The sequence below is a fragment of the Ambystoma mexicanum genome, chromosome 8, assembly GCF_040938575.1.
Source record: "Ambystoma mexicanum isolate Mex_15411 chromosome 8, UKY_AmexF1_1, whole genome shotgun sequence".
Lineage (NCBI taxonomy): Eukaryota > Metazoa > Chordata > Amphibia > Caudata > Ambystomatidae > Ambystoma > Ambystoma mexicanum.
This window is the reverse complement of record NC_090929.1, coordinates 1,646,641,364-1,646,668,862: the sequence shown is the minus strand read 5'-3', so window position 1 is coordinate 1,646,668,862 and position 27,499 is coordinate 1,646,641,364. Positions and strand designations below refer to the sequence as shown.

The 27,499-nt window shown below is 44.2% G+C and overlaps 1 protein-coding gene across 3 annotated transcripts in view; it reads left to right on the top strand.

The window, feature by feature from the left end:
* Window positions 1-27,499, top strand: part of SLC18A2 (solute carrier family 18 member A2) — a 563,191-nt gene that overhangs the window by 438,291 nt on the left and 97,401 nt on the right. For all 3 annotated transcript variants that reach the window (XM_069611911.1, XM_069611910.1, XM_069611912.1), the window contains exon 6: window positions 20,962-21,054. In XM_069611911.1, coding sequence (XP_069468012.1) covers window positions 20,962-21,054 — 93 coding nt within the window. The remainder of the gene's footprint in view (window positions 1-20,961; window positions 21,055-27,499) is intronic.

Sequence of the window (27,499 nt, the reverse complement as noted above, 5' to 3'; positions counted from 1 at the left end):
CGTAGGATACATTGAGTTCCTTTCACTATGTTCTTCCTAGGGAAGATTCCGTTTGTTCTGTTCTTGTATAGAAGGTCAATGTTGTTATTATTTGCAAGTGACATCACTTTCTGCTTTGTCCTCTATTTATGTCGTCTTTTAAAATGTTTTAAATACTCTTCTTGTCCTGTTGTTTTCAGGCATTCTGGGATTTGTAGTCCTTCATTAAAATGTGAGAAAGTAAAGCTGCAAGCCCTTTATTACAGAGAAACGCAGCGCCTGTCCCAACTAATATTGGGCACTTTAGGAGGACAGTCTTACTCTGTTGGCACTTTTTCGCAGCCCCCATCTCAGCAGAGCTGGAGGGCGCAGCTGGTTCTCCGAGAGCGCTGCCAGCTGCCTCCCATTGGAGGCCCAGAAGCCAGCTTTGGAGTCTGCAAACCACATTTCATCAGCTCTAAAGGTCACCGAAAAAGGCCATTCTGCAAACATTTATTTTTGCGCAGCGCGCTCCCCTGCCCCGTTTATTTCCATAGCGCGCGAGTGCACACACTCAGAGGCGACTGGGGCGCCCACCAATCGCGGCGCAGGCTCCTGCAAACACACGACCCCCAAGTCGAGGAGCTCGTCAGCTCTCACAGTGGCGTGGCAGCTGCACGCCCCAACCTCCACACGAGGACAGGTCGAGTTCAGGGGGCCCTGCGATGGGGCGCTCTGTTTTCACAGATGTCTGTTGCTTAGCCTGATTACGTTGCTTTCAGCAGTTTTTGCATTGAAATCAGGGAAGTTAGATTACCCTGGCTTTTGAAATGGGATAGCATCGCGTTGTTTTACCCAATCAAAGATGTGACCAGCAAAACTGACAAGTGTATACCTAACTGTGTGCGTCCAGTCCCCTTTGTGTTTCTAGAGTAGTTTCTCATTGTGGGCACACCTGATATTTGATTTTAATATAATACATTTTGTAATTAATTGATAAAGTTTATTATGGTGTTACCTTGTACATCTATTTGTAAACCATGTAACACTTGTAACTATGTAAGCTGAAAGTATTCTTATATCCTCCTGTACTCTGCGCCTTGATACCTCTGGGTCTGGTGTGCATTACAAATGAATAAACAAACAATATCTGTGGGCTTTATGTTTTTGTTGGTTTAACCTTAACGATTTTGTACATTTCATTTTCAAATAATTCCAAATTTTTTTTACGGTTACGTGATAGCTGTGCACATTTTGTGTAAACGCTGTATATTAATTGTCAGTGTGTGTAATATACATACCTTGCATGTGTATGTACATGTTGTGTAGAAGCCGTGCATTTCCTCTGAGTGCACATGATGCATATGCTCTACACATCCATGGACATTTTACACAGAAGCTGTAAATCCATTCTGAGAATGTGTAATGTATATGCTCTATGTGTCCATGTACCTTTTGTATGGAAGCTGTACATTTATTCTGAGCTTGTGTAATGTACATGTCTGTGTGCTTTTTGTATAGAAGCTGTACATTTATTCTGAGCTTGTGTAATGTACATGTCTGTGCTTTTTGTATGGAAGCTGTACATGTATTCTGAGCTTCTGTAATGTACATGTCTGTGTGCTTTCTGTATAGAAGCTGTACATTTAGTCTGAGCTTGTGGAATGTACATGTCTGTGCTTTTTGTATAGCAGCTGTACATTTATTCTGAGCTTGTGTAATGTACATGTCTGTGTGCTTTTTGTATAGAAGTTGTACATTTAGTCTGAGCTTGTGTAATGTACATGTCTGTGCTTTTTGTATGGAAGCTGTACATGTATTCTGAGCTTCTGTAATGTACATGTCTGTGTGCTTTTTGTATAGGAGCTGTACATTTAGTCTGAGCTTGTGTAATGTACATGTCTGTGCTTTTTGTATAGAAGCTGTACATTCAATCTGAGCTTGTGTAATGTACATGTCTGTGTGCTTTTTGTATAGAAGCTGTACATTTAGTCTGAGCTTGTGTAATGTACATGTCTGTGCTTTTTGTATGGAAGCTGTAGATTTATTCTGAGCTTGTGTAATATACATGTCCGTGTGCTTTTTGGATAGAAGCTGTACATGTATTCTGAGCTTGTGTAATGTACATGTCTGTGTGCTTTTTGTATAGAAGCTGTACATTTATTCTGAGCTTACAGAAACAGTGTATTCATTATGAGTGTGCATAACATACATGTGCCCCTGCATCCCTGTCTGGCCTTTCCGGCCACAGCCCTTTGATGTGGAGCGCCGAGTCCCGGTGCAATCGTCAAGGCCCCATATCGCCGGTCCAGCAAGGAAGCACTTTTCGGTAACCGCTGATCCACAAATGGGTTTCCATTGCCCACGTGTCGTTCCACTGCAGCCCTTGCACGGCCGCTGCTGCCGAGTGCAGGGATTGTTGCCTGCCCGCATGGCACTGTGGTTTTTCCACTACATCGCGCCCCTGACTCCAACTTGTACTTTTGGATTGCCACCACGCTAACTCTGAGCCTTGTGTGTACCCTGTGGTATTGCTCCTTTTTCACCCGTAATCGTGTTCTTCACCATATCTGTCTGCCTGTCTTGTTGCTGTCGTGTGGTACATGACGCTGACTCTCCATGACTTTTAACTTCATTCATGGGCCTGTACCACCCTCATGGCCGGTCCCCCATCCGAGCACTGTTGGTACTGGCGTGGATTCTCTCCTTATGATTCCCCACTGTTTTTGATTCTGATGTATTGTTTGTTGTGCAAATTCCTGTAGCGGCTCTCATGGCTACTGCCTTCCCATTTTTTTCTCCTGTCTGTTTCACCTCGTGCTGCTTTGCTGTTGCCCCACCTTTCCATTATGTTTGTTTTCCCCTATTGTGCCACGCTTGTTTCCCCTCCATGCTTTCACTGGCCGCCTTCTTGCAGCTCCCTCCTTGCTCCCCATAGGCTACCCACTTCCTGACCCCCCGTCGTCTCCTTACTCCCTCCTCTAGTACACGCGGTCAATCTCTGCCCCGCTTCCTTCTCTTCTACCTCTCCTGCATCCTCTTTGTCATTCTCACCCCTGCACAGTACTAATTACTTGTACCTCCGTGCTTGATGTACTCCCTCACCCTAGTCGATGCAGCCCACTATTACCATGTACCCTTTTGTTTTGCATAGTTGATCTAGGCCCCCTCACAATGGGTTGTCCAACTCTTACACTGTGCCCATTGTACCTGCACACGTGATGTAGCACCTTGCTCCTTAGACGTGGCTTCCATACGTGTGCACCCTCTCCATTGCTGTTTCTTAGTATGTGTACTTGCCTGCATGACTGATGTAGCCCCTCATACTATGAGGCAAGGCTTTTCCAGTCTGCAGGCAATCTTACCTGATTTACTTAATTGCAGGTCTGGTTTTTCCATTATGCAGTTTACCAACTTGTCCTGCACTTTTTTACTTGTTTGCATTCATTGTACCTCTCAACCCCCTGCACGTCTCTTCCTCCCCCAACCCACTTTCTTGTTTCAGCACTTGCACGTTCTAAATAGTCTCACAACCTAGTCAGAGTGTTTTGTTATGCTCCCCTTCCTTCTTCCCCCCTTCCGGCAATTCCCCTCCTCTCCCTCTGGCCTGCTCTCATGCCTTTAGCACTTGCACGTTCTGAATGTTTCAAGACATTTTAAGAACATTTTGTTATTGTAGGACCATACGTCATGGGAGCGAGTTCTGTAGGAGCATGTGTGGCAGGAGTGCATTTCATAGTAGCGAATTTCGTAGGTGCACATGTCGTTGGAGCATATGTCATAGGTGCACTTGTAGGAACGTGTGTCGTAGGAGTGCTTGTTGTAGGACCACATGTCATAAGAACACATGCCTTAGGACCAGGTATCATAGGACCAGGTATCATAGGACCACGTATCATAGGAGCACATATCATAGGAGCACGTGTCATAGGAGCACATATCATAGGAGCACGTGTCATAGGAGCATGCATAGTAAGAGTGTGTGTTGTAACACTTTGTTGTAGGACTATATGTCGCAGGAGTGTGTGGTAAGAGGGTGTTGTAGGAGCATGTGGCATGGGAGCACATTGTAGTGAATGTTGTAGGAATGTAAGTTGTAGAGGTTTGTGTACTATGAGCTTGTCGTACAGTGCGTGTTACAAGAGAGTGTGTCATAGTAGCACATTTCGTAGGAGTGTGTGGTAAGAGGATGTTTTGAAGGGGCGCTTGTTGTAGGAGTGTATATGTCGCAGGAGCGCTTGTTGTAGAAACATTTGTCAAATGCTTCACATGTCGTAGGTGCACTTCTTGTAGGAGCATGTCTTGTAAGAGTGTGTCTCCTAGGAGAATGTGTTGTAGGAGCGTGTGCCATAGGAACATATGTCATATGACCACTAGTTGTACGACAAGGTGTCGTAAGAGTGTGTGTCATACAAGAGTGTCATAGGAGCATGTGTTGTAGGAGCAAAGGTCATAGGAGCAGATACCACAGGAGCATGTTTCGTGAGAGTTTGTCATAGGAGCGTGTGTCATAATTGTGTTGTAGGTGCATGTGTCATAGGAGCACATGACATAGAAGTCTGTAGTAAGAGGTTGTTTGTATGATCATGTGTCATAGGAGCACATTGTAGCATATGTCGTAGGAGTGTGGATAATAGGAGTTCATGTACTAAGAACTTGTCGTAAGAGTGTGTGTCATAAGATTTTGTGTCACAGGAGCACTTGTCGTAGGATGTGTGGTAAGTGGCTTTATTGAAGGAGTGTGCATAGTAGGATCGACATACGTGCACATGTAGGTGCACTTGCTGTAGGAGCATGCCTCTGAAGAGCGTGTGTCATACGATCTTGTGTCATAGGCGTATGTTTCACAGGACCCAATGTCATAGGAGTATGTGTTGGAGCACATGTTGTAGGAGTGTGTTTTAGGAGAGAGTGTTGTAGGAGCACATGTTGTAGGAGCATGTGTTGCAGAGGCATGTATTGTGAGAGTTTGTTATAGGAGCATGTGCCATAGGAGCGTGTTTCATAGGAACTCATGTCACAGGTGTGCATATCAAAGGTGCACATGTTGTAGGGGCACTTGTCATAGGAGCATGTCTCATAAGCGCCTGTGCTGTATGGCCGCTTGTTGTAGGACTTTGTGTCATAGGAGTGCGTGTCGTAGGAGGGCCTCTTAGGAGCACATGTCGTAGGAGCACGTGTCGCAGGAGCATGTCGAGTGAGTCATAGGAGCGTGTGTCATATGTGCATGTTTGTTAGGAGCTCATCTCGTAGCAGCGCATGTCATAGAAGCACATGTCATAGGAATCATGTCGTAGGAGTGGGCATTGTAAGAGTGTGTATTGTAGCAGAGTATTGTAGGGTCGTGTGTTGCAAGAGTGCATATTTTAGGAGTGTGTGGTAATAGGGCGTCATAGGTGTGCTTGTTGTAGGAGCACATGCTGTAGCATATGTTGTAAGACCATGGGTCATAGAACCTTGTATACTAAGAGCTTTCCATAAGAGTGTGTGTGGTAGGAGAACATATCACAGGAGCACGTTTCACAGGAATGTGTGATAAGAGGGTGTGTTTTAATTGTGCATGTTTCAGGATTGCATGTTGCGGGAGCACTTGTCGTAGGAGCATGTCTCATAAGAGCATGTGTCGTAAGAATGCATGTTGTAGGAGTGTGTGGTAAGAAGGTTTTGTAGGAGCACAGTTTGTAGGAGCGTGTGTCATAGGTGTTTTGTAGGAGCACGTGTCATTGTGTCAAATCTGGTATTCCGCCTCTGTTTTGTACTTGATAACAGATTAATCGATTCCAGGTTGTCCCACAAAGCTACTCTGAGCTGGAAGATGCCCATAGCGAAAAGGTGAATGCAAGAAGACAACCACAGAGCGCCCTGACAGTAAATAGCAAAAACCACAGGGTAGTCATTTTCCTACACCAGCTTTGGATCGCACTGATTTATTTGGTGTTGTGACAGTGCGAACACTGACAGGGAAGCCCAGAGTTTTCAGGAAGATCTGAGATGACAAAGCTTGTATCGAAGAACACAGGTAGGTAGGTACTTATGAATCCATTTCAGATCAGGCAGGTAAACAGGAAGCAGGCAAACAATGATAGGCAGGCATGAGCAAGACAAAGTCGTTGATGATGAAGGGAATTGTATCATGCGCATATTCACACACAGGTACTATTCCCCCTTCGGGCGATAATGCGTCAGACTCGAACATCCTCATTTCAATCTACTCTACGATCCAATCCTGGATGGCAGATAACTGGTTATGCCTCAATACTGAGAAAACTGAACTTCTGCTGATTGGATCCCCGTCCACCTTGGGCAAGCTGGACAAGCAGTACAACTGCTTCTCTGTCGACAATATTCCCATCAATGTGTCTCAGGCGATCAAGACCTTGGGCGTTTATCTCGAACCTAACTTTACTATGGACAGGCAGGTCAACGCCTTGCATCTTCCTCAGCCTACCACTCCAAACCCATCAATGCAGTTAGACCTTACCTATCTCAGCAAAACTGTGTCACTATCGCAAGGGCAATAATTGGCTCGAGACTGGACTATTGCAACGCCCTTCTTATTGGAACATCAGGAAAAAACATAGCTAAACTACAGGCTGCTCAAATTAACGCCCTTAGGGCCGCCACCGGTCTCTCATGTAGAGACCACATCTCAGGACTCAGGAGGCAGGTCCACTGGCTTCCAAATAAGCAGAGAATCATCTTCAAGACTCTGGCCCTTACCCATAAGTGCCTCCATCATCTTGCCCTCCCTTACCTCACCCAGAGGATCACCAAACCTCTCTCCTCCAGGCCAGCCAGAACACCCTACACAAACCTGATCACCGTCCCAAAAACTCACAAAAGGCATGCCGGTGGAAGCAGCATCCCTATACAGGCTGCTCGCAACTGGAATGCCCTACCGCCTCACATCAGGAGCATTGAACCACATGCAGCTTTCCCTAAGGCGATCAAAACTATGCTTTTTCTCTGATACATTTGCTTAAACCTGTTTTGACTACCACAACACCTGTAACCATGCAACGGTGTCACCTGTATGTTGTACAAACTTCTACCATATCTAATCCTCCATGGGTAGTATTCATGTAACCCAGAATCAAGCCCATCTGATTATGTTGTAACAAACCTTTACCATGTCTAAGAATTTTACATGGGCGACATTCATGTAACCCAGAATCATACCTTCCTAAGCTCATCTTTGCGCCTCGATGCCCATGGGCTGCAGTGCGCTCTACAAATCTAAATAAATAAAATAAATTCAGCATCGGTTAAAGTACTAATGTAAGAAGAACATCTTTCTTTTCCCATTGTGGCATACAAATCATTACCAGAGAGGTTGTGTGTCTCCTATTAGGAGGAGAACGCTGCCCGTAATGTTTCAAGAAGTAGCAGCTGACTTTCCCAAAGTGTTACAAGAATATTTCACATCAAAGAAAGGTTGCATGTAAGACACTTTTTCCCAATCCATGTTAAAGCAGAACGCTGCCTGAATAAAAGGGAACACAAGGATATAAGTTGAAGTTTGTCATCAAAGTGAGATCACGTATGCCTAAATTCATTTCTGAAGTGAAATTGACTCTTGTAACATTCAGAACTAAGACTAAATAGTTGTTGACATTTCTGAAATCACGAGAAGAACAAACATTTCCCAAGCAAGTAGACAAATCTAAGGTGAAACCAGCTCAGTTAAGATCTGAACGCTTGTGAAGTTGTTGAAGCTATTATAAACCCAGATTCCTCTGATAAAAGGGTGACCAGGATATCCAAGGCTGGAAGAGTGGCAATACAGCTTTGGGGTAACTACTGGAAACCAGGAGGTATATATAAAGCTGATATAAAGCTGTGGAAGGGAGCTGGGGGCTTGTTAAAAATAACTAATCAACAATCCGTGAAGCTGAGAGGGAGAAGCAGTCGAGAAGCCAAGACAGATTTTGTGGTAGCTGAAAGACTGGGCAAAGAGGCTGGCCTTTCTTATGAGACAAGAAAGAAGAGTGCCGTGCCTACCCGTAGAGGTCAAAGAGTCTTGTCTAAATTGCCTAATATATTTTCAAAGTATCAAGTCGTAGCAGAAGCAGCAGAACTGTGGTTGTCTATAATCTTGTCAGAATCTCTTTTGAATGTAGTTGAAGCAGTAGACTGTGAGGCAAGGGAGGCTGCTTTCACAGTATCATTTTTAGAAGGGCATTGCCAAGGAGAAAGCAACCCTTTTAGAAGAAGCATCCTGACAAATTATATTGACGAATCTGCAGCGGTTACAAAAGAAGAGTTGTTGTTAAAGCAGAAGTGGTATTTCTTTTGTTTTGAACACAATCAATTCTATCCCGGAAGGAGTTTTTCCTGGATTGCCATTGGTGTGGTTTTCTTCGTGGAACTTGGAAAGGGAAACTTTTCAATGAACGAAGAAGAAACTGTTAACAGTGTATTTTTGTTTGAGTAAACTTTTGTTTCTTTGGAACTTCACAAGAATTGATTTAAAACTTGAATTTTCCTTGGGAGAAATTGACTCTGGACATTCTTGAGGGAACAAGATCTACCCAGGACAAGTAGAAGTCATCCAAGACCCTAGTTATTTGGTAATCCTTTTATTTATGTTGGTTAGGCTTTGTTTTTATTGTTGTTAGGTGTGAAGGCCAGTTTTGTGTATGCTAGGAGATTCTAGGTAGGGTTTTATTTGCATTTTTCTTTTGAATAAAATGTCAAATAGTGAGAAAAATACAAGCAGTTGTACGCCTCACATTACTGACCCCTCACATAGCGCTTAGAATAAATGCACAGCTTCTATATAAAATGAACACGGACATGTAAAGTATGTACATTACACACGATCACATTCAATCTACAGCATTTATATAAAATGTACATGGACATGTAGAGTATGTACATTACACACACTAAGAATGAATGTGCACATTCTATCCAAAATGTACATGGAATGTAGAGTATGTATGTTACACACCCACAGAATATCAGCCATATCCACTGTCTACATTGCAAAGGGGCACCTGCCTTCAGCAGTATCCACTGACCCCACTGCACCGAGTAGGCTAAAAGACTAGGCTTGTGTAGACTGTTGAAGAACCCTGGCTTGTGCAAGTTCATAAGAAGGCATCAGGAAACTTGGGATGTGAGCCCTGTCTGGCTTCAGAACTATACGTCTTTTTTTGTGCTAGCTACCAAGCGGCTAAAGGGTAGGCCTAGTGGAGGTCTGGCGATAAGGCGGGACTCCACTCTTGAGGGGAAGGTGTTAGAATATCTTTGTATATCTGCTTACCTACAGCTTTTGATCTTTGAGATGGAAGGGGGTGAGCAATTCATGCACCAAGTAGGCTAAAAGACTAGGCTTGTGTAGACTGTTGAAGAACCCTGGCTTGTGCAAGTTCATAAGAAGGCATCAGGAAACTTGGGATGTGAGCCCTGTCTGGCTTCAGAACTATAAGTCTTTTTTTGTGCTAGTTACCAAGCGGCTAAAGGGTAGGCCTAGTGGAGGTCTGGCGATATGGCTGGACTCCACTCTTGAGGGAAAGGTGTTAGAATATCTTTGTATATCTGCTTAACTACAGCTTTTGATCTTTGAGATGGAATGGGGTGAGCAATTGATGCTATTTCATTTATATAATAGACTATCGTGCCGACAAAACATGTTACCAATCAAAATTCTATATGAGACAGCCACCTCACGAATCGGAAAAGGCAAAAACAACTTTGTCAAAGTAGCAGGCCATTGAAACATACAAGTAGAACAATTAAAAGACCTTTTGGATCTCTGGGAGGTTCAGGATACTGTGTGGGGTATCCTGGCACTGATATCTGCACTGCACCTCCCAATTGATTACACCCTTTGGCTATCGAAGTGGCAAGAACGCTCTATAATTGTAATTTGAGAGCATGCAATTGCTGGTTCCTCAAGGACCAACCAGCTAAGAAATCAATCACCAGTCCAACTGGTTCCTCACTAATGGACTATATATTAGTCTCGGGTGAGCATTGGGATAGCATTGTTGATTTTGAAATTTGTGCTAAATTAGAGAGTGAACGACCATTATCCCTTGTCTATTGTTATCCGTGCTAGCCCAGCCTCACGATTTGCCCCATGCAATGCATCACTGCAGCATATAATACTCACTGGCCACTTACGGAAACAGGTAAAATGGGCAAGGGTAATTGAATGAGGGTATAAATCTGTAATATATCGGATGATTTTGAGTGATTTAGGGTGTGTCTGTGGTCCAGAGAGCCTATTGCCATTGGTGCTGAGTGTCTTTGATAAAAAATGAAATCTAACATTGTCCCACTGGTCACCGCACCTATGGCAGCAACTTGAAGAAGGGCCCTTGCAAACACAAACTGGTATGATAGAGAATGCCATGCAGCCAAGGAGAAAATCAGAACATGCGCTAAATACAACGCAGAAGCAGTCAAAGCTCAACTGCATGCTATGAGAGCAGGTTACAAGGAATTAATCATTGCAAAAAAGAGGGAGTTTCTTTGTGTTCATCGTCATATATTTCTCATGCCTCTTATCTCGGAGCGTCGGAGGCGCTACCACTCTAAGTGCAGTAAGTCTTTATGCTCTACTCCTCCCATTGTTGGGCTCCTTCCTCTAATCCAGGGTGAGCACGGTGTGTGCACAGCGGTACCGGGTGTGGCTGCTGGCTGTGTGGACGGAGGCGGCTGTGTATGTCTCCAGTACCAGGTGGAGCTGAGTGCTGGGTCCAGAGGGGCTCCTGCTTAGGTTAGCGTGCCAATGATTTTGCTGTCTGTCTCCCCAACTGTCCCCTGTTGAAAACCCTGTTGGGCGCTCCTCTGTAAGTAACTGAACACTTTCCCCCCCAAGTGTTTCCTTTCCCTCTTTATAACATGCATGAGGGGAAGAAAAAAGGGGAAAAGGGCACTTCCAAAAAGTGTGGGCCCACCCGGTCTGATGGGGCACCCACCATGACCCCCCAGGCAAGTTTTAGGAAACATCTCCTACCACTATGCTCATTACCCCCTTTACTTCCCCAGTTGCGAAAAGGGGTGGGCTATGCAGAGTATAGCTGCCACCCCCAGGGCCTCTTCTATGATACAGAAGGGGGATTGTTTGTCCGAGGTTCGGGCATTGAGCCTACGCAGGAGGCAAATACTGTGCTCGGAAAGGGAGGATTTGTCTCTGGATGTCAGTGTTACCAATGTCTGGAATAATGATAAAAACGAAGAGGCCTGTGTCAAGGCTAATCGGACAACTGACGAGGTTGCCAACTTTGCTAATTCATTATCTAATCCAGAGGAGACTCTCTTGTCTCCCCTGTCCATAACAGCCACCTCAGACACAGAGGGGTTGAAGAGTAATCCACAGCTTCAAATTATCCCGGTAGTTGTAGTAATAGCCAATCCGGATGATAACTCCCAGGAGCAGATCACCCCCCATCAATGGATGGTGGTAAAGGCCTATATAATTAAACAATTAAATCTGTGTCAAAACTTTGATGATTTTTATGATTGGATGGACTCCTTGGATAACTGTGTGGGGAATTGTCACATTTTGAAAGTGGATAAACAATGCCAAATGGATTCCTTAACCACTCCATTGATGCAACATCATCTGGCCAGTTCTGACATCCCTGTCCAGTTTGCCTAGCCATCGAGGGATGGGGATAGGGCTCCACCAATTACACAGCTAACACCCAATGATTTGGTTCTTATCATTGGTTATGATCCTACAGCTGGGCTTTTCGCTCCTCCTTCTGGAGTAAATGAGAGGTCGAGAGATCTACACCCTCCATTATTAGTGGACCCTGGGAAGTCCACGCTAGGACCTGGTGACGCCGGTTGTCTATTTTAAAATTAGAGTGAGGAGTTCTACAATTCCACAGCCCAGCGACAAGACTATACGAGACTTTGTCATGGATGATAGGAATTTCATCATTGCCAACATTGAAAAGCCAACTGGGAAAAAACCAGAGATGCACTAAGGAACAAAGTCTTGGCTTTGCTCCATCAACGAACTGGGCCAACGGTGGTTAGACGCATAGATCTGAAAGTCTTTCATAGGTTGGAAATTGACGAGTGGTGAAGCCAGAAAAATAGGGACTGTGTTCTGGTTGGATGTGGGGCTAGTCACTTACCAAGTTTCCTTAGTAACTCCAAGTATGTGCCCAGAGGTTCATCAAATTTGAAACTTGTAGTGGACTAGCCCGACGGTTTGTACTTCTCATTGAGAAGGCTGCTTTAAGATACATATTTTTATGTTATACTAGTTATGCTCAAAGTGTGTTGCTTCCTTTTGTATTTCATGTATTAAGTTGTGTTTTTGTCACAGCGCTCTGATGCCTGCGGGCTTTCAGCACCTTATAAATAAATATGAAAAATAAATAAAAATAAAAATGATACAAAAGGGACAAAGAGATCTTCCCTCTAATTATCGCCCCATCTCATTATTGGATGCGGATGGAAACATCTTTTCAAAAACTATACTTGGCCACCTACAATCCTGGTCTGATTCTAATCAAGTGATAAGCATTCACCAGGTGGGGTTCAGGCAAAGCAGAGGCACCATAGACCAATGCTTTCTCTTGTTCCTCATAATTCAGAAATATGTCTCGTTATTGAAGATGACATTATATGTTGCTTTCTTGGATCTTAAGACAGCATTGGACTCGGTTTCGAGAGATACACTCTGGCATATACTTAAAGCCGACAATGGGCCCACGGAACTAATTTCAATCATCTCCTCATTGTACTCCCAAAACCAAGCAAAGGTTCGATTTGGCTGAAATACCCGTTTTTTTTTTATACCGATGATGCAGCGATTTTTATCAACAACACCATCAGGTCTAAGAAATGCCCTCTCAATATTCAAACTCAAATTAGAGTTTTAAAACTTGAGTTGAATGCTAAGAAATCAAAAATCATGTTCTTTCGGCCCCACTCATCTAAATGTGGGTCGTCATCCTTCAAAATTGATAATGCCACACTTGAACAGGTTAATCATTTTGATTACCTGGGAATCAGGTTTCAAGAATTTGGGAACTGGGCTCCTCGAGTGGTAAAATCAAGGATTTGTGTGCATAAATATAACACAGCTATTAATTCCTTTTTTGTGCGGCATGGTGGTGGAGCGGTTTCCCTGACCCTGAATTTATTCCACAAGCAATCAAATCAAGCAGCTTCCTATGGTCCAGAGGTATGGGGTTACATGGAACGGAACAAGCTGCAATCATGTGAGAGATTCCTTTTTTAAAAGCTGGTATTGTTACCCTCAGGTAACCCTTCCTCCCTAATATATCTTGAGTTGGGGATCTTACCTGTGACGATCAAGGTGAAGTATTACCCAATTAGATATTGGATGAGATTGTGGTGCAAGGAGGGCTGACAACCTTACTATGAGAACCTGTTGAACTTTTTGAGCTTGGCGGGTAGTAGTATGATATGATGTGATATGATATGTTATTTATAACGCGCTTAATACCTAGAGGTTTCTAAGCGCAGACCCGGGGATCGAACGTGTGTTGCTCCGTGTCATCTTGCTTCCAAGATAAGCACGTTGCCACTGAGCTATCCTCCCGAGACAAGGTAGTAGCATGAAATGGTTTGCACATGTGAAATATTGTTTATTTGATTTGAATCTGAGCAACCTATGGGACGAACCAAGCACCTGCTTGGCAGTTGGAAGAAAGACTGTAAACCTAGCTATTAACAGCTGGCAAAGAAACGACCTAATTTGTGATGCTCTGAAATTGTGTGTCGGCTCTGATTATGTCAGTTGCAGATTCCCCAAACCTGGTATAGTATATATTGATTTAATTAGTCCGGCCTTTGAAAGATCCTTGTACCTGCGCTTCAGATTAGGGACGCTGGCGGTCACAAGCATCACTGTTCAATGGAATCCTCAAGACTCTGCCTCGTGTCCGATGTGGAAGACTGCCATTGAAACTGTAATGCATTTTATGTTGATTTTCCAAGTGAGTGGATGCCCTTCGGAAGACTGTGGTCTGACAAACATGTAAATGATAGTTGCTGTACAATGTATGTTAACATTTATCACCATGTCAGTGATAAGCAGAGATGACTGCGTCAAAGTCATTTTCATGCAGGGCATTTTGAAAGGCAGAGGGAAGAGTGATGTGTCAGAGACTATGTGAAATCTGGAAAGGATATTTCATAGTACTTGGCCATATTCTATGGGCTGCAGCGTGAGAGAGGTCAAGGGTGAAATCAGAAGTCTGTGAAACCCCTGGATCAACTGTCTACAGTTGAGGGCTCTGCTGTTAATTATGTGTAGGATAACTGCCTCGAAACTAACATGCAGTTGACATGCAGTTTACATGCATAGTGGTGGAATAGGACACACATACCACCCTTATTAAGTCTTCTTGTCTGTAACCTCTTTTCAGAGTACAGATACGGGGTTGGCTTTGGACATGGTGAGTGCATTGTCATCTATGGAAATTGAGTTTCTTGTCTGTGTCCATGCCATTCTCCTGCAGTGCTGAGTCCTCCAGCGAGACAGTGCTTGCTAATCCCTTGGTTGTTGGCTTATCTGAGTCCCCGGGGAGTTTGATTCCCTGCATGGGAGGATTCTGACCGCCTAGTCCATACTGCTAAGTGTGGTGGGAGGGCTGAAGGAGGGGTAGTGTTGGTTGTGTAAGCGGGGTGCTCGGGCATAGCAGTGTGGAGGTGCTGACAGGGTTGTTTTCGTGTTAGTCATGTGGTTCTCTCTCCGCCTCCCATTGCTACCCTAATATGACACCACCCCTTCCTATCCTCCAAATTTCATTTGTTGTCTTCCCTCTGCATTACAGTGGGAATCCCTTGCATTCAAGAAAGAACAATGGTCACTTTTCATTTCTAAATAACCTCACTGATGCATTGGGATGCATCAGGGGGATACTTAAATGTTTTTGTGCAACGTGGGCACCACCTTCATGTTGAATTATTTGAAACCTATTGCACGGTTTTACCGGAAACCAACAGAGGGAACACGTAGAGCACATTGCGCCCAATTTATCTATTTGGTACAAACCCATCCACCGGTTTTCATGATATGTGTCTTCAATGGAAGTAACTTTTTCTGTATGGGAAAACGAATGGGAGTCAGCCCACAACAGCTTTTTTGTTTCAATAACTTTTGAAATGTTAAACAAATCTTCACACAATTTCCAGTTTGGCGGAGCCCTTGGCAAGCAGTTTGTGTGAATTCATCCAGCAAGTCAAAGGTTATTAGCAATAGAATTTCGGGAATGTCAATTCTAATAGGTTTTATTTACTAACTATAGGACATCAACCGTCGAACATTAATATATTTTTATAAAGGTTAGGATGAATTGTCTTAGGAGTTTCTAAAAGTAACTTTTCTTAAACCATTCTTGAACTATTCTATATAAAAAAAAGTCTGAAATAAAATCCACAATTTCAATGTAAGGCCCCTGCATGGAAGATTTAAAAAAATAAAATCATGGATGCACTCATATTTTTTCTTAATTCTTGATTATGTTTTGAAAATGTAACATGTGGTTTCTGACAGGGAATTTAAAAAATGTTCTGCCCAAACATCTTCAAATTGTACAATTCGATTTTTCTGGATTTATGGCATGCAGTGAGATATTGTCATGAATTGGGGCACTGAAAATTGAGCTGGCAAATTTTGTTTTAATATGTATAACATGTGCAGAAGGAATGTGCATATTTTATATGAACTCTACACATAGGTGTAGAAGACAGTCATTCTGTACATTTACAAGGCTGTTGCTATATGTATGAAACTTACATCAAAATTAGGACTGACTTTGATGTATTTTTGCATATGTATATACGATTTATAGGAGATTGACATTGCATACATATATGCAAAGTAAAACTCCTAAACATTGCTTAGACGTATTGAAAATTCAGATCAAAGTTAGAGCTCACTTTATTGTGAGCTTATATATACAGAGAAAAGAATCGCCCAAGTTAAATCATTCAAGTACTTGGGGATGTGGATCAACCAGCCCAAAACTGAAGAACTGTGGGCAACTCACCTAATAACCAAAGCAAGAACATTAGCACGTCAAGGCCTAATCATACACCAAAAAATGGTAAAGTATTCATTAAAACCCATTATTCTCTTCTACAAGCAGAAAGCAGCCCCAATACTCACATACGGTGGAGAGACTATGATCAATCTCCAGGATGATATATGGAACAAATTTGAACGCATCTTCTGGTCAAAAGTCCTCTCTCTACCAAATGCTGTCCCTGCCGCACACGCATTACATTTGAACTGGGTCTGCAATCCTTGAATTCACTAATAAAATGGAAGCAACTTGGCCTGCTCAGAAAACTCTTGAACAATAACTGTATCCCTGCGTGGGACAGTGTATGCTCTAATTCAACAAACACCAATGCCACAGCCTTGAACAAATGGAAAGACTTTGTTCAAGCACAAAGGATTGACAATGACATTTCGATGGAAACGCTGCTTTACAGGCCATAAAAAGCAAAACTGCAAGTAGCAGAGACTTGAATGGATAAGGACACAAGCTATTAAAAATCAGTACACACTCACGCTGAACTGCACGAGCAACATCAGACTTGCAGATTTTGTATTCAAAAGGACTCCATTGAAACGATATACCATCTCCTGATGGAATGTACTGCTCTCACAAAAAAATGCATCGCAATTGCACAACTATATCTAACCTCCACAAGACCCTTCGAACCAGATGAGCGATGGTCACTCATATTAACTGGAAATAATAGAAGAATGATCACAGCCGTGATTCGCTTTTGGATCGACAGTGTATCCCAACTCTAGTTTGACTACGTCCTCCTGCCTGGCGGATGTAAATGCTCTTAATTTGCTTTTTCCTTCTTTTGTTCTTTTTCTTTCTTATTTTTCAGGTGTAAGGTTTAATTATATAAACCAATGACATTTTTAAAATAAAAAAAGGCATACTATTCAATAGCAGGATTCATGTACGTTTTATATATGAACTTTACATGCACGTCTAGGAGATGTACATGCAGAGTAATAATATATGTCTGAAAGCTCACATCAAAGCCAGGAATGAATTGGATGTCAATTTGCAGCTGTAAATTGCATAAATGTAGGAACTGCCTCTTGTATGTATTGAAAACTCAGATTAAAGTTATAGCTCACTTTAATGTGAGCTTTTATATGCGTAGGTTGCATATACTAAATAAGCAGAATGAATGTACAATTTATATACAAACAGTACACATAAATGTGGGTGATGTACATTTCGTTCATGTACTCACATGACACATCAAAGTCAGTTTTCAGGAGATGTTAATTGTGCACATGCATTCATCTAGGAGTATAAGACATATGCATTTGATGAGTTATATGCCATATACTCAACTTCCAGACACATAGACACCAAACACTCAGACGCCTTAGACAACACACTCTTTCAACACCAGCACCTACACAACCCACACTTACAACACTCATAATTGCTTCACACATTGTTACACTTCACACTCTTATGAGACACACTCTTACAATCACACACACTTATGACACACACACTTTTATGACACACACATACTGTTGCGACAAACACACTTATGACACTCACACCTGCAACACACACTTATGATGCACTGATGACACACACTCTTACAACCCACACTCTTCACTCTTACAGCGCACACATTTTCAACACACACTCTTACCACACACACTCTTGTCACACATAGTGCTACCGCACATACACACCATGCACACACTGACTAAACACACATTTACGATACTCACAATTACGACACACACTTTCAAAACATATTTTTCTTATATAAATAAAACGTATTGGAGATGTAAATTAAGTACATGTACAAACTATAAAAACTTTCTTTGATAGACTCTTAGACATCAAACACTCATATACAGCACACCATACACTCTTAAGACACATGCTCTTATGACATACACACTTACAACACACGTATGATGCCATTCAGTCAACTAAGTATACAAGGGCTAAATTAATGGACATGTTCAACATGAAGTTGTCATGTTTGAAAATATACATTACACACATGTATACTACTATACATATAGAAATTGACATCAAAGTTAGATTAAATGATAATTTTCATATGTATAGATGTAAATTGCATGCATTTATAAAATGTTAATCGAATGGTGTATGCGCCATACGTTCATGCTCTAATAAACTCATATGGCAAGCACTTACACTAAATACATTTCTACAACATACATTTCTATGCCATACTTCCCACAAAACCGCTGAAATGAAATATGAAAAATCTTTTTTAAATCAAGAGTTTAGGTTAATCTCACAAAAAGGTAAAGTGTGCAAAGAGTGGGACCAATATATCCGGCACACTTACTGTATCCCTCTGAAAATTCAACCATGAAACCCAGAAGTATAATCTCACTCAACCACCACAAATCCAACCATTGACATTCTGGCCCATTGCTGAAGGGACCTGCTTACCTTCAGACAGCTCATGAGCAGGAAAACAATGCAGATGATAAACAGTGCTGTGTCAAAATCTGTTGTAAAACATTTATTTTGCTATCAGCAGGCCCTTTCTTATGTGTGAATGTGTAGTCAATTGTCACTATGATGGAACATGTTCTAATTGATGGACCCCACACAGATCCATTCACGTGCCCAATCAGGTTCATATTGCTTGGGGTTTGGCCACGTTTCTGCAGCATTCGGGGGGATATCATAGTAGTTAGAGTCTGCATTCTACTCTTGCTGATTGTCTAAAGAGAGGAAAGCATGCTCTAATGGCAATAAAAGCCTTCTAATGTTGTTCTCTGAAAAACGGACCCTACGGGCCCGATTCATGGAAATGTATGCAGAAATCATCCAAGGGCCGCGTGATGAGAAGAACACTATGCGAGCCTAGGTGCAGAAAGTAAAATGTGTGCACTGCATCCTCATGGAATTCACATCGCAAAGTAACCGTATTCGCAAGTTGCACCCGGAACGCCCTCGACACGCCCACACACACGCATGAGCAGCCAGAACAGTTACCTTTGTGCATTACCACCGGCACAAATTCATGCACAAATTCATGCACCCTTCAAACAGTATGAGATCCCAGTAACCAGGCCTGTGACTCAGAACACTGCACAGGGTCCCCCATAACTGTATCCGGCACACCGACAACATGTGTATACAAATTCGTAACTCAGCAATAACTCAGGAAATCTGCGTGCGAACCCCTGTAAAACGTTCTTGCACCCCGCTACACTGCTTACATCAGCCCTAAATTACATCGGATACCTGATTGAGTACATGCACCCCGAAATCTGACATGCAACAACACCTGCGCGCTGAAAATCGTACGCAACAAGTATACTTACGCCTGCCTTCTTGTTGGCGGATCGTATGAAGGATTTGCATGGCCATTTCCCAGTGGAGAGGTTACACGATCGAATCTATGAATACGTCTCATGCCACCTAATAGTGGGTGTGGCAGGGACTGCCTGCAGACCGTCCCTCAGAACGCCCACTTTTCACAAGTTCTTCCCCATTTTTGGTGTTCCACCCCCTTCCCAGCCCTCTGCTGAAGCCACGCCCACACTCTGCATGGAGTCTCGCACAAGGCCCTTGACGGTTCGCACAGACATGCTGAGTCAGTGCGAACTCCACGCAAGCCCAGCGAAACTACTGTGCATTTGATTCCATGAATTGGCGAAAGCGGTTTTTGCACAGTTGAGCGCATGTACCCTATTTTCCTCGCAGACAATTCCATGAATCGGGCCATAAGAGCTGTTCTTCTGCAGTCTACTTCTATAAATGTGTCATCAATTGCTGTGTGACGGTTGATAATCGTCTGTTCAAATGATGTTTATCGTTAAGTGTTTCAAGACTGCACGTAAAACCATAACAACTTCAGAATTTTAGTAAAGTAGGCGTTCGAGAGGACATACAAGGATGCATTTGCTGTACTGGAATGGGCGACTATGCGTGGGAATTTTTGCAAGGATGTGTTTAGCAGACTGCTGCTTCTTTTGCAGAAATCAATGGCCCTCATTATAAGTTTGCCGGTCCGGAAACAACGGTGGCGGTAACCTTACCGGCACCATTGTTTCCGCACCGGCAAACTATGAGTCTGGTGCCGGGTGCCGTTCCGCCCGCTTGGTGGGTGGATCGGCACCCGCCAGCAGACTTTCACGGAAGCACCGGCACCGTCATTAACCGTGCCGGTGCCTCCGTGCACCCCATTCCCATTGAGTCTTATGGGAATGGGGAGTAAAAGTTACCGCCACCTGACTTACCGGACCGCCGGGGCTGTAATGCCCCAGTGTTTCCGGAAAGTCAGGCGGTGGTAATTCATGCGGGTCTGGCGCCTACCTGCCGGTTTTACCAGCACGGTTACCGCCACATCCACAATGAGGGCCTATGTCTTGATTCTGCACTCAAGCTGTTGCTGGTGACTTGACGAAACAGAATCTTTTAACTAATCAACAGTCCTTTGCTTAAACAGTGTTGGTGATAGCAAAGAAACGAAAAATGTGCTTATGGATGTGAAATCTAGAATGCAATTAAACATTGATTCTTGTTTGATGCAGTTCTGCAAGAGAGAATTTTTACAGCATGGCCAGAAATGATGTGCCCGCCCCTCTAGATGTTTGGACTACAACTCCCATGATCCCTCATCACTGACTATACTGACTAGGGATAGTTGGAGCTGTAGTTCAAAACATCTGGACAGCGACATAATAATCAACCATGATTTAGAGGTTAATAAACACATTTAAAATAAAAAAGAACGTTTTTTTAGCATTATACTGTTAAGTCATGTTGCCATTGCACATGTGTGTCTATTCTTAAGTGTTGTACTTTAAGAACATAAAACATTCATATGTGTTAATTAGGCTGTAAGCATTGTTTGTCTGTAAGTGTACTTTCTTTAAAACTATAGCCATTGAAGAGTATTGATTAGAGAGGCCTTGGCCAGAGATACCATGATGAGACTGGCATCTCTGGGCGCTCATTCTCTGCATTTCTCATGCATTGTCCTCCCTCTTCTCTGCAGGCATGGGAATGCTGGCTAGTGTCTACACGGACGACGAGGAGAGAGGCAACGCCATGGGGATCGCGCTGGGCGGCCTCGCCATGGGAGTATTAAGTCAGTGAGAGGAGAAAGCAAGCATTGCACACAGATCCGGTGTATGGTATTCCAACGAGGGGAGGGGGAGATCGCTGGAAACCTCCTAGCATAAGGGGTCATCATTCATTGTGATGGAATGTGAATGCCTTTTCATTTAGCATATGAAGAGTGTTATATTTCACCAGCATAGCAATGAGATGCCTTAAAAAGGTGGAATAGATGTTCTGCGAGTGATGTTTAATGTTCATAGGGTTGTAAGGTGCACCATTAATGTAAGGTTACATTTTTGTATAGTGCTTTATGTCAGATTCCACATGCTTCTAAACACCCTAATGATATGTGTTGTTGTTACCTGATGTAATGGTACTCAATTCATGAACCTCGTAAGGTCCTGCCAGCATTCCAAAACTTTGCTCTGCAGGCTGAAAGCCTAGCTGGGCCAAGCCTTTTACTTGTTAAGCTATATTGCACATGCATGGGAAAGGAGCACTATGGAAAGAACTTCCCTCGGTTGGATAGCTCAGGGGCAACGCACTCGCCTTGGAAGCAAGACGACACGGAGTAACACAGGTTTGATCCCCTGGTCCGCGCTTAGAAATCTCAGGGTATTAAGCGCGTTATAAATAACCCTAATAGTGTTCTGGCTTCAGCACGCTTGACTTCCCACCCAAGTATGAAGTCTATTACAAGTGTCATTTGTGTCACAGTATAAGTAGATGGGTCCATCTTACACCCAGCTTCCTCAAGGGGTCTGCAACCTCTGGCTCGCCAGACAATTTGAACTACAACTACCCCGAGCCTTAGCCAGCACAGTCAATAGTGAGGGATCATGGGAGTGGTAGTCAAAAGCATCTGAAGAGCCTCAGGTTGCAGAACCCTAAGACACGAAGAGGATAGACCCGTAGCCAAATACACTTCTTCCAAAAATAGCCCTCTAGCACAACCTTGTTCCAAAAAGCCCAGTCCATATTCAGTAAGCTAGCAGGTCTCTATAATAACTCTACAAGGACTTGGTAAATTGTTCAAAATATAAAAAGGGTATTTCTAGGGTGTCTATGCCTTTTTCATCAAGGATGGGGAGGTTTCACCATCTATCTATGCACAAAGCAGAAAAAACACACTTGGTGAACGTTTCAGGATTAAGCTCGTCACATATAAAAGGTTGTAGATATTTCCAGATGACAATAACCCAATGACCACCTAAACATCCATATTTTACAAATCACATTCCATAGTCATCTGGGATTTCAAAAGCCTTTAAAAAAAAGTAAATACCAACTTAGTAGGTGTTCAATGGCAACAGAAACCCACAATGCAAATCAAAATGTAAAAAACAAGATGCAATACATACAAATGACCTAATTATGTTTTGAATCTACAAAAACCTATACATTGCCTATTTATAGTAAGGCAATAATGACTTTCTCCATGATGAGGGCTTGTACGACTCAGTGCAGCCCCCAATAATTGACATTAGCACCCTGGGAAAACCTCCTGGGTGCAGAACATTTACCCATAGAAAACTTCAAGGCGAGATGTCTGCGATCCTAAAAGACAAAGGTGCTGTAGGATTTCTATGGCAGCCGCAACAAGAAGGGAGAGTGGTGGCCAGTGGAGGAGGGATCAGGTAAGGGAGGTTTTAATGATTTTGGCAATGATCAGTACCGGTACCACCCAGTACAGCCAATGGTGACCAGATTTTAAAAACAAAAACCGGGACGGGCCATGGAAATAGAGGTAGGACTGAAGTAAAACTTTAGTCCTACGTCTACGTCGCTGGCCGTTGCCGGGGGGGGGGCGGGCGGTAGGGGGTGTGCTAACAGGCACACTCCTCTCATTGGAGGAGAGTGCCAGGGAGGGGAAAGGGGAAGAATTCGCACAGGAAGAGTTGCGCCAGGACCCGATTTTGGGACCGTAGGCAAAACCCCGGACGGGGTTTGTTAAATAAAAAAACTCCTGGGACCCCGGGACATTGGGTGATTTCCACAGACTGCCACGGCAAAACCCCGATATCTGGTCACCCAGTACAGCCCCAAGGTAATAACTGACAGTAGCACCCCGGAAAAACCTCCTGGGTGCTGATGGTTTCTTTGTTTTGTTGAATAAAAGTATATGTGGGGGGTGAACACCTTTTATCTGCAAAAAACTTCAAGGCAAGTTGTCTGCAATCGAAAAAGAAAAAGGTGCTGTAGGATTTATATGGCAGCCGATACAAGGAGGAGTGGTGGCCAGTGGAATCCAGTGGAGGTATCAGGTAAGTGAGGTTTTAATTACTTTGTTTTGAGGGGGTAGGCAGTAGCTGGTAGCAGAGGGAGCGAGCAAGGGCAGCCAACAGCTGGCTCAGAATGTGGGATACTTTGCCAAAGTCAGCCCACGTTCTCAACAACAGGATTTGTTTGCGGCACCCCCAGTTGGTGATATAGATATAAAAGAAATAACATACAAAAAACTTACATGAATATGCTCAGTTTGGCAAAGGAAGGGCACTGGATGCTATAGACTCACTGTATGCCGTATTGCCCTAAAATTACTTTGAGGCACTTGTGAGTTTTGCAAACATATGTGATGAAGTCACATTGTGGGAGCCAGTTGGGGAGAACCAGGAGGTTCTGTGGGCCACTGGTAGAAGCCCTCTCCACCTAGGGAGCCCTGGAGATACCATATGAGGGCTTCCCAATAGATTGTCTCCTTGCCCCAACCTGGTGTGTGAGAATTTGCGGTGAAGGACAGGGATTAGAACTTTCTTTCGGTTCTGTACATTCAGGCCAGCAGCTGACAGAACACCACAGGAGAAATGCAGACAACATTTGCTGTAGGCATGAGTGGGAGCGAGCGGCGTATAGGCCCGACTTTATTAATGCTGTGGAGTGAGCAGGTGGCTCCCAAAACCCTTAGCACAGGACGTATGTGGGTGTAGATGCAGGGATGCTGATCCCCGGTGAAACAGGAAGCTGTCTCGCTGAGCCATGTACGCGACACAAAGGCCCCGCCTGACTTCAAGATGGCGGACACAGGGTTTATACTCTCAGTCTGTGTCTGGAGAAACAATTTACTAAACAAAGGAAACCCGAGGTAGAGAATGTCACCTCACCTAATAGTCTTACAAGGGAACCAAACAACCTGGGCAAGGAGGCAGAGCCTGGGATGCCCAACCTAGCCCAGGATGCACCCGCCATAGGAACTTTGCCCACCCCACTCTCTGCCATGATTAGGCTAGGTAGAGACCAATCCTGCCATTATCGAACATGATAGTGAGGGAGAATCCCCTCACCGGAGTGCACTATCCCAGGACAGGTAAAAAACATGGAGAACATTCGAACGAGCAGAAGAGGAAAGGAGAGAAGACCACATCCAGACCCTACCCAGGGACAGTGACGACAGCCCATCAAGGAGCTGGTGCACGCCTGTTCGAGCCCAGATCCTGCCCAGGACCAGAGGCTACTGGGAAGAAAGGAGCGTGTGCTAGCCAGAGGAGGAGAGATATGTCTAGCCTGCTGGGGGGTCTATAACTCAGTCTATGGTGTGACCCAAAGAAACACCAGAAATGGGGAAGCATTGCTGTCTTGCTGGAAGACACCCCAAAGCCTACCAGCAGCCAGACACCAGAGGAAGAGCAAAGCCTGTAGCACGTGCCAGCTGTTGGGTGTAGCCTTTGGCTGGGGGGTAAGAATAACTTCAGTCTGAGAAGCACACAGGCAGGGTGGGGCAGGGGGTAAACCTATTGAAAATCATTCATTCAAGGAGCCTATGAAGGTGGCCCACGGCCACAAGTAACAATATCTGGGCCATGAACCAAGGAGAGGAAGCCGGCAAAAAACCGTTCTGGGGAGATCTAAACACCCTGGAACTGTGAGTGGCAAAAAAGACTCAGGGCCCTAAGGGGGTGGGGGGTTTATTTAGATCAGGACAGATACCCTGAACTTGGAAAGTAGGTCCTGTTTTTCTGGGCCCTCTTCACCTGCTTATTTAGTCCTCCATTGTCTTTCAGTTTCCATCCTCAAGGTCCGGGTAGGAGGTCACCCAGCCCACAGCGTCAGAGAGATAATCCCAAGTATTAGACTGATCTTTGGGATGAGTCCTGGGATCCTGATTTGGGAAGAACAGGATCAGCCCAACGCCTGTGAACAGAATTCCCTGCACTACCATTGGTGCCATCTCTTCGTGTTCACTGTTAACCTAACGAGACAAGTAGGCCATCCTCTTCTGTCATGGCTCCTCCATATTTCCTTAGGTGTTCATCCAACCTACTCCGTAGCCTGTTCTGTTACGCCTGGACTCTGGTGATATCGCATATGACATCACTAATGACATTACTTGTGTCTTAAGTAACCGAGATTGTGGGGACTGGGGGCAGAGATAGTGTGTAGAGAGCACAGTTACAGGCACTGACCACAGCATGTCCTCAAATCGTACCTCGTGGGTAGAGTAGACAGTAGAATGGTGTGCGTTCAGTTCAGTACCAAAACACCCTGGGTGTACTGTGGGTAGGTGCACTGCAGGTGGGTCACTGCAAAGTGCATACCCCAGGCGCAGTGCCTCTGAGGCACTGTGAGTACAGTTAGATGACTTCTGGATGGTTGCAGTCCAAGCTTTAGGTTCTGTGGTCAAACGGCAGGTCTTCAACTGGAGTTTCAGATTCTGTGTGTAGGGAGGAGCACTACTCAGGGTATGAGCACGTGGTTACCGCAATGCTGAAAAGCATGTCCGATGTGCAGGAGTCTAGGTCCATGGCCACATTGTAGCAGTTGATTATGGCACTGGAGATGACATATGTGATGTCATCAATGATGCGCAGTGTGATGTCATGTGGGAGGTCCGGAGCAGGAGGCGAGTTATGGTCGCATTTAGGCTGTGGTTTTAGGTTTAGATTTTTTAAGGTACTCTCCTTGTGCTGATGGTCGAATTCCTCACAGCCGTTTCTTTGTAATTCTCATGTTACTTAGAGGGAAAAAGGGACGTGTAACCCAAAGGAATATTGTTATGAAGTTCAACATTCAGTCTAGATTCCAATTTCAGGAAGATCTCCTCCTCCCATTTTTTCTTCTTTTATTTGCTCCTAAATCAATTAAACGACTACATTGCAACACATATGAATTTATTTATTTTTACATTTATAGCAGCGCACCAAACCCTCAGGCATCAGGGCGCTAGTTACAGAGAGTGCGAAGTGGACATTCTTCCGGTGCAAGACCACGCATTAGTTACAGCATTCAGGTAGTTCTTGAAAAGCATACTCTGGCAAAGCCACTTCTCATGGTTTTGGGGGCGGGGCTACATCAGGTATACAGACACTCAAAGGCAAAATAAGGTAATTGTACAGCCTGGCAGCCACGCCTCATGGTACAGGGGGGCTACATCAGGTATACAGACACGCAAAGGCAACATCAGGTAATTGTACAGCCTGGCAGCCACGCCTCATGGTACAGGGAGTCTACATCAGGTATACAGACACGCAAAGGCAACATCAGGTAATTGTACAGCCTGGCAGCCACGCCTCATGGTACAGGGAGTCTACATCAGGTATACAGACACGCAAAGGCAACATCAGGTAAATATACAGTCTGGCAGCCACGCCTCATGGTACAGGAGGCTACATCAAGTATACAGACACGCAAAGACAAAAACAGGTAAATGTACTGTCTGGCAGCCACGCCTCATGGTACGGGGGGGCTGCATCAGGTAAACAGACACACAAAGGCAACATCAGGTCAATGTAGAGTCTGGCAGCCACGCCTCATGGTATGGGGGACTGCATCAAGTATACAGACACACAAAGGCAACATCAGGTAAATGTACAGTCTGGCAGCCACGCCTCATGGTACAGGGAGTCTACATCAGGTATACAGACACGCAGAGGCAAAATCAGATAAATATACAGTCTGGCAGCCACGCCTCATGGTACGGGAGGCTACATCAAGTATACAGACACGCAGAGGCAACATCAGGTAAATGTACAGTCTGGCAGCCACGCCTCATGGTACAGGGGCTACATCATGTATACAGACACGCAGAGGCAACATCAGGTAAATGTACAGTCTGGCAGCCACGCCTCATGGTACAGGGAGTCTACATCAGGTATACAGACACGCAGAGGCAAAATCAGATAAATATACAGTCTGGCAGCCACGCCTCATGGTACGGGAGGCTACATCAAGTATACAGACACGCAGAGGCAACATCAGGTAAATGTACAGTCTGGCAGCCACGCCTCATGGTACAGGGGCTACATCATGTATACAGACACGCAGAGGCAACATCAGGTAAATGTACAGTCTGGCAGCCACGCCTCATGGTACAGGGAGTCTACATCAGGTATACAGACACGCAGAGGCAAAATCAGGTAAATATACAGTCTGGCAGCCACGCCTCATGGTACAGGAGGCTACATCAAGTATACAGACACGCAGAGGCAACATCAGGTAAATGTACAGTCTGGCAGCCACGCCTCATGGTACGGGAGGCT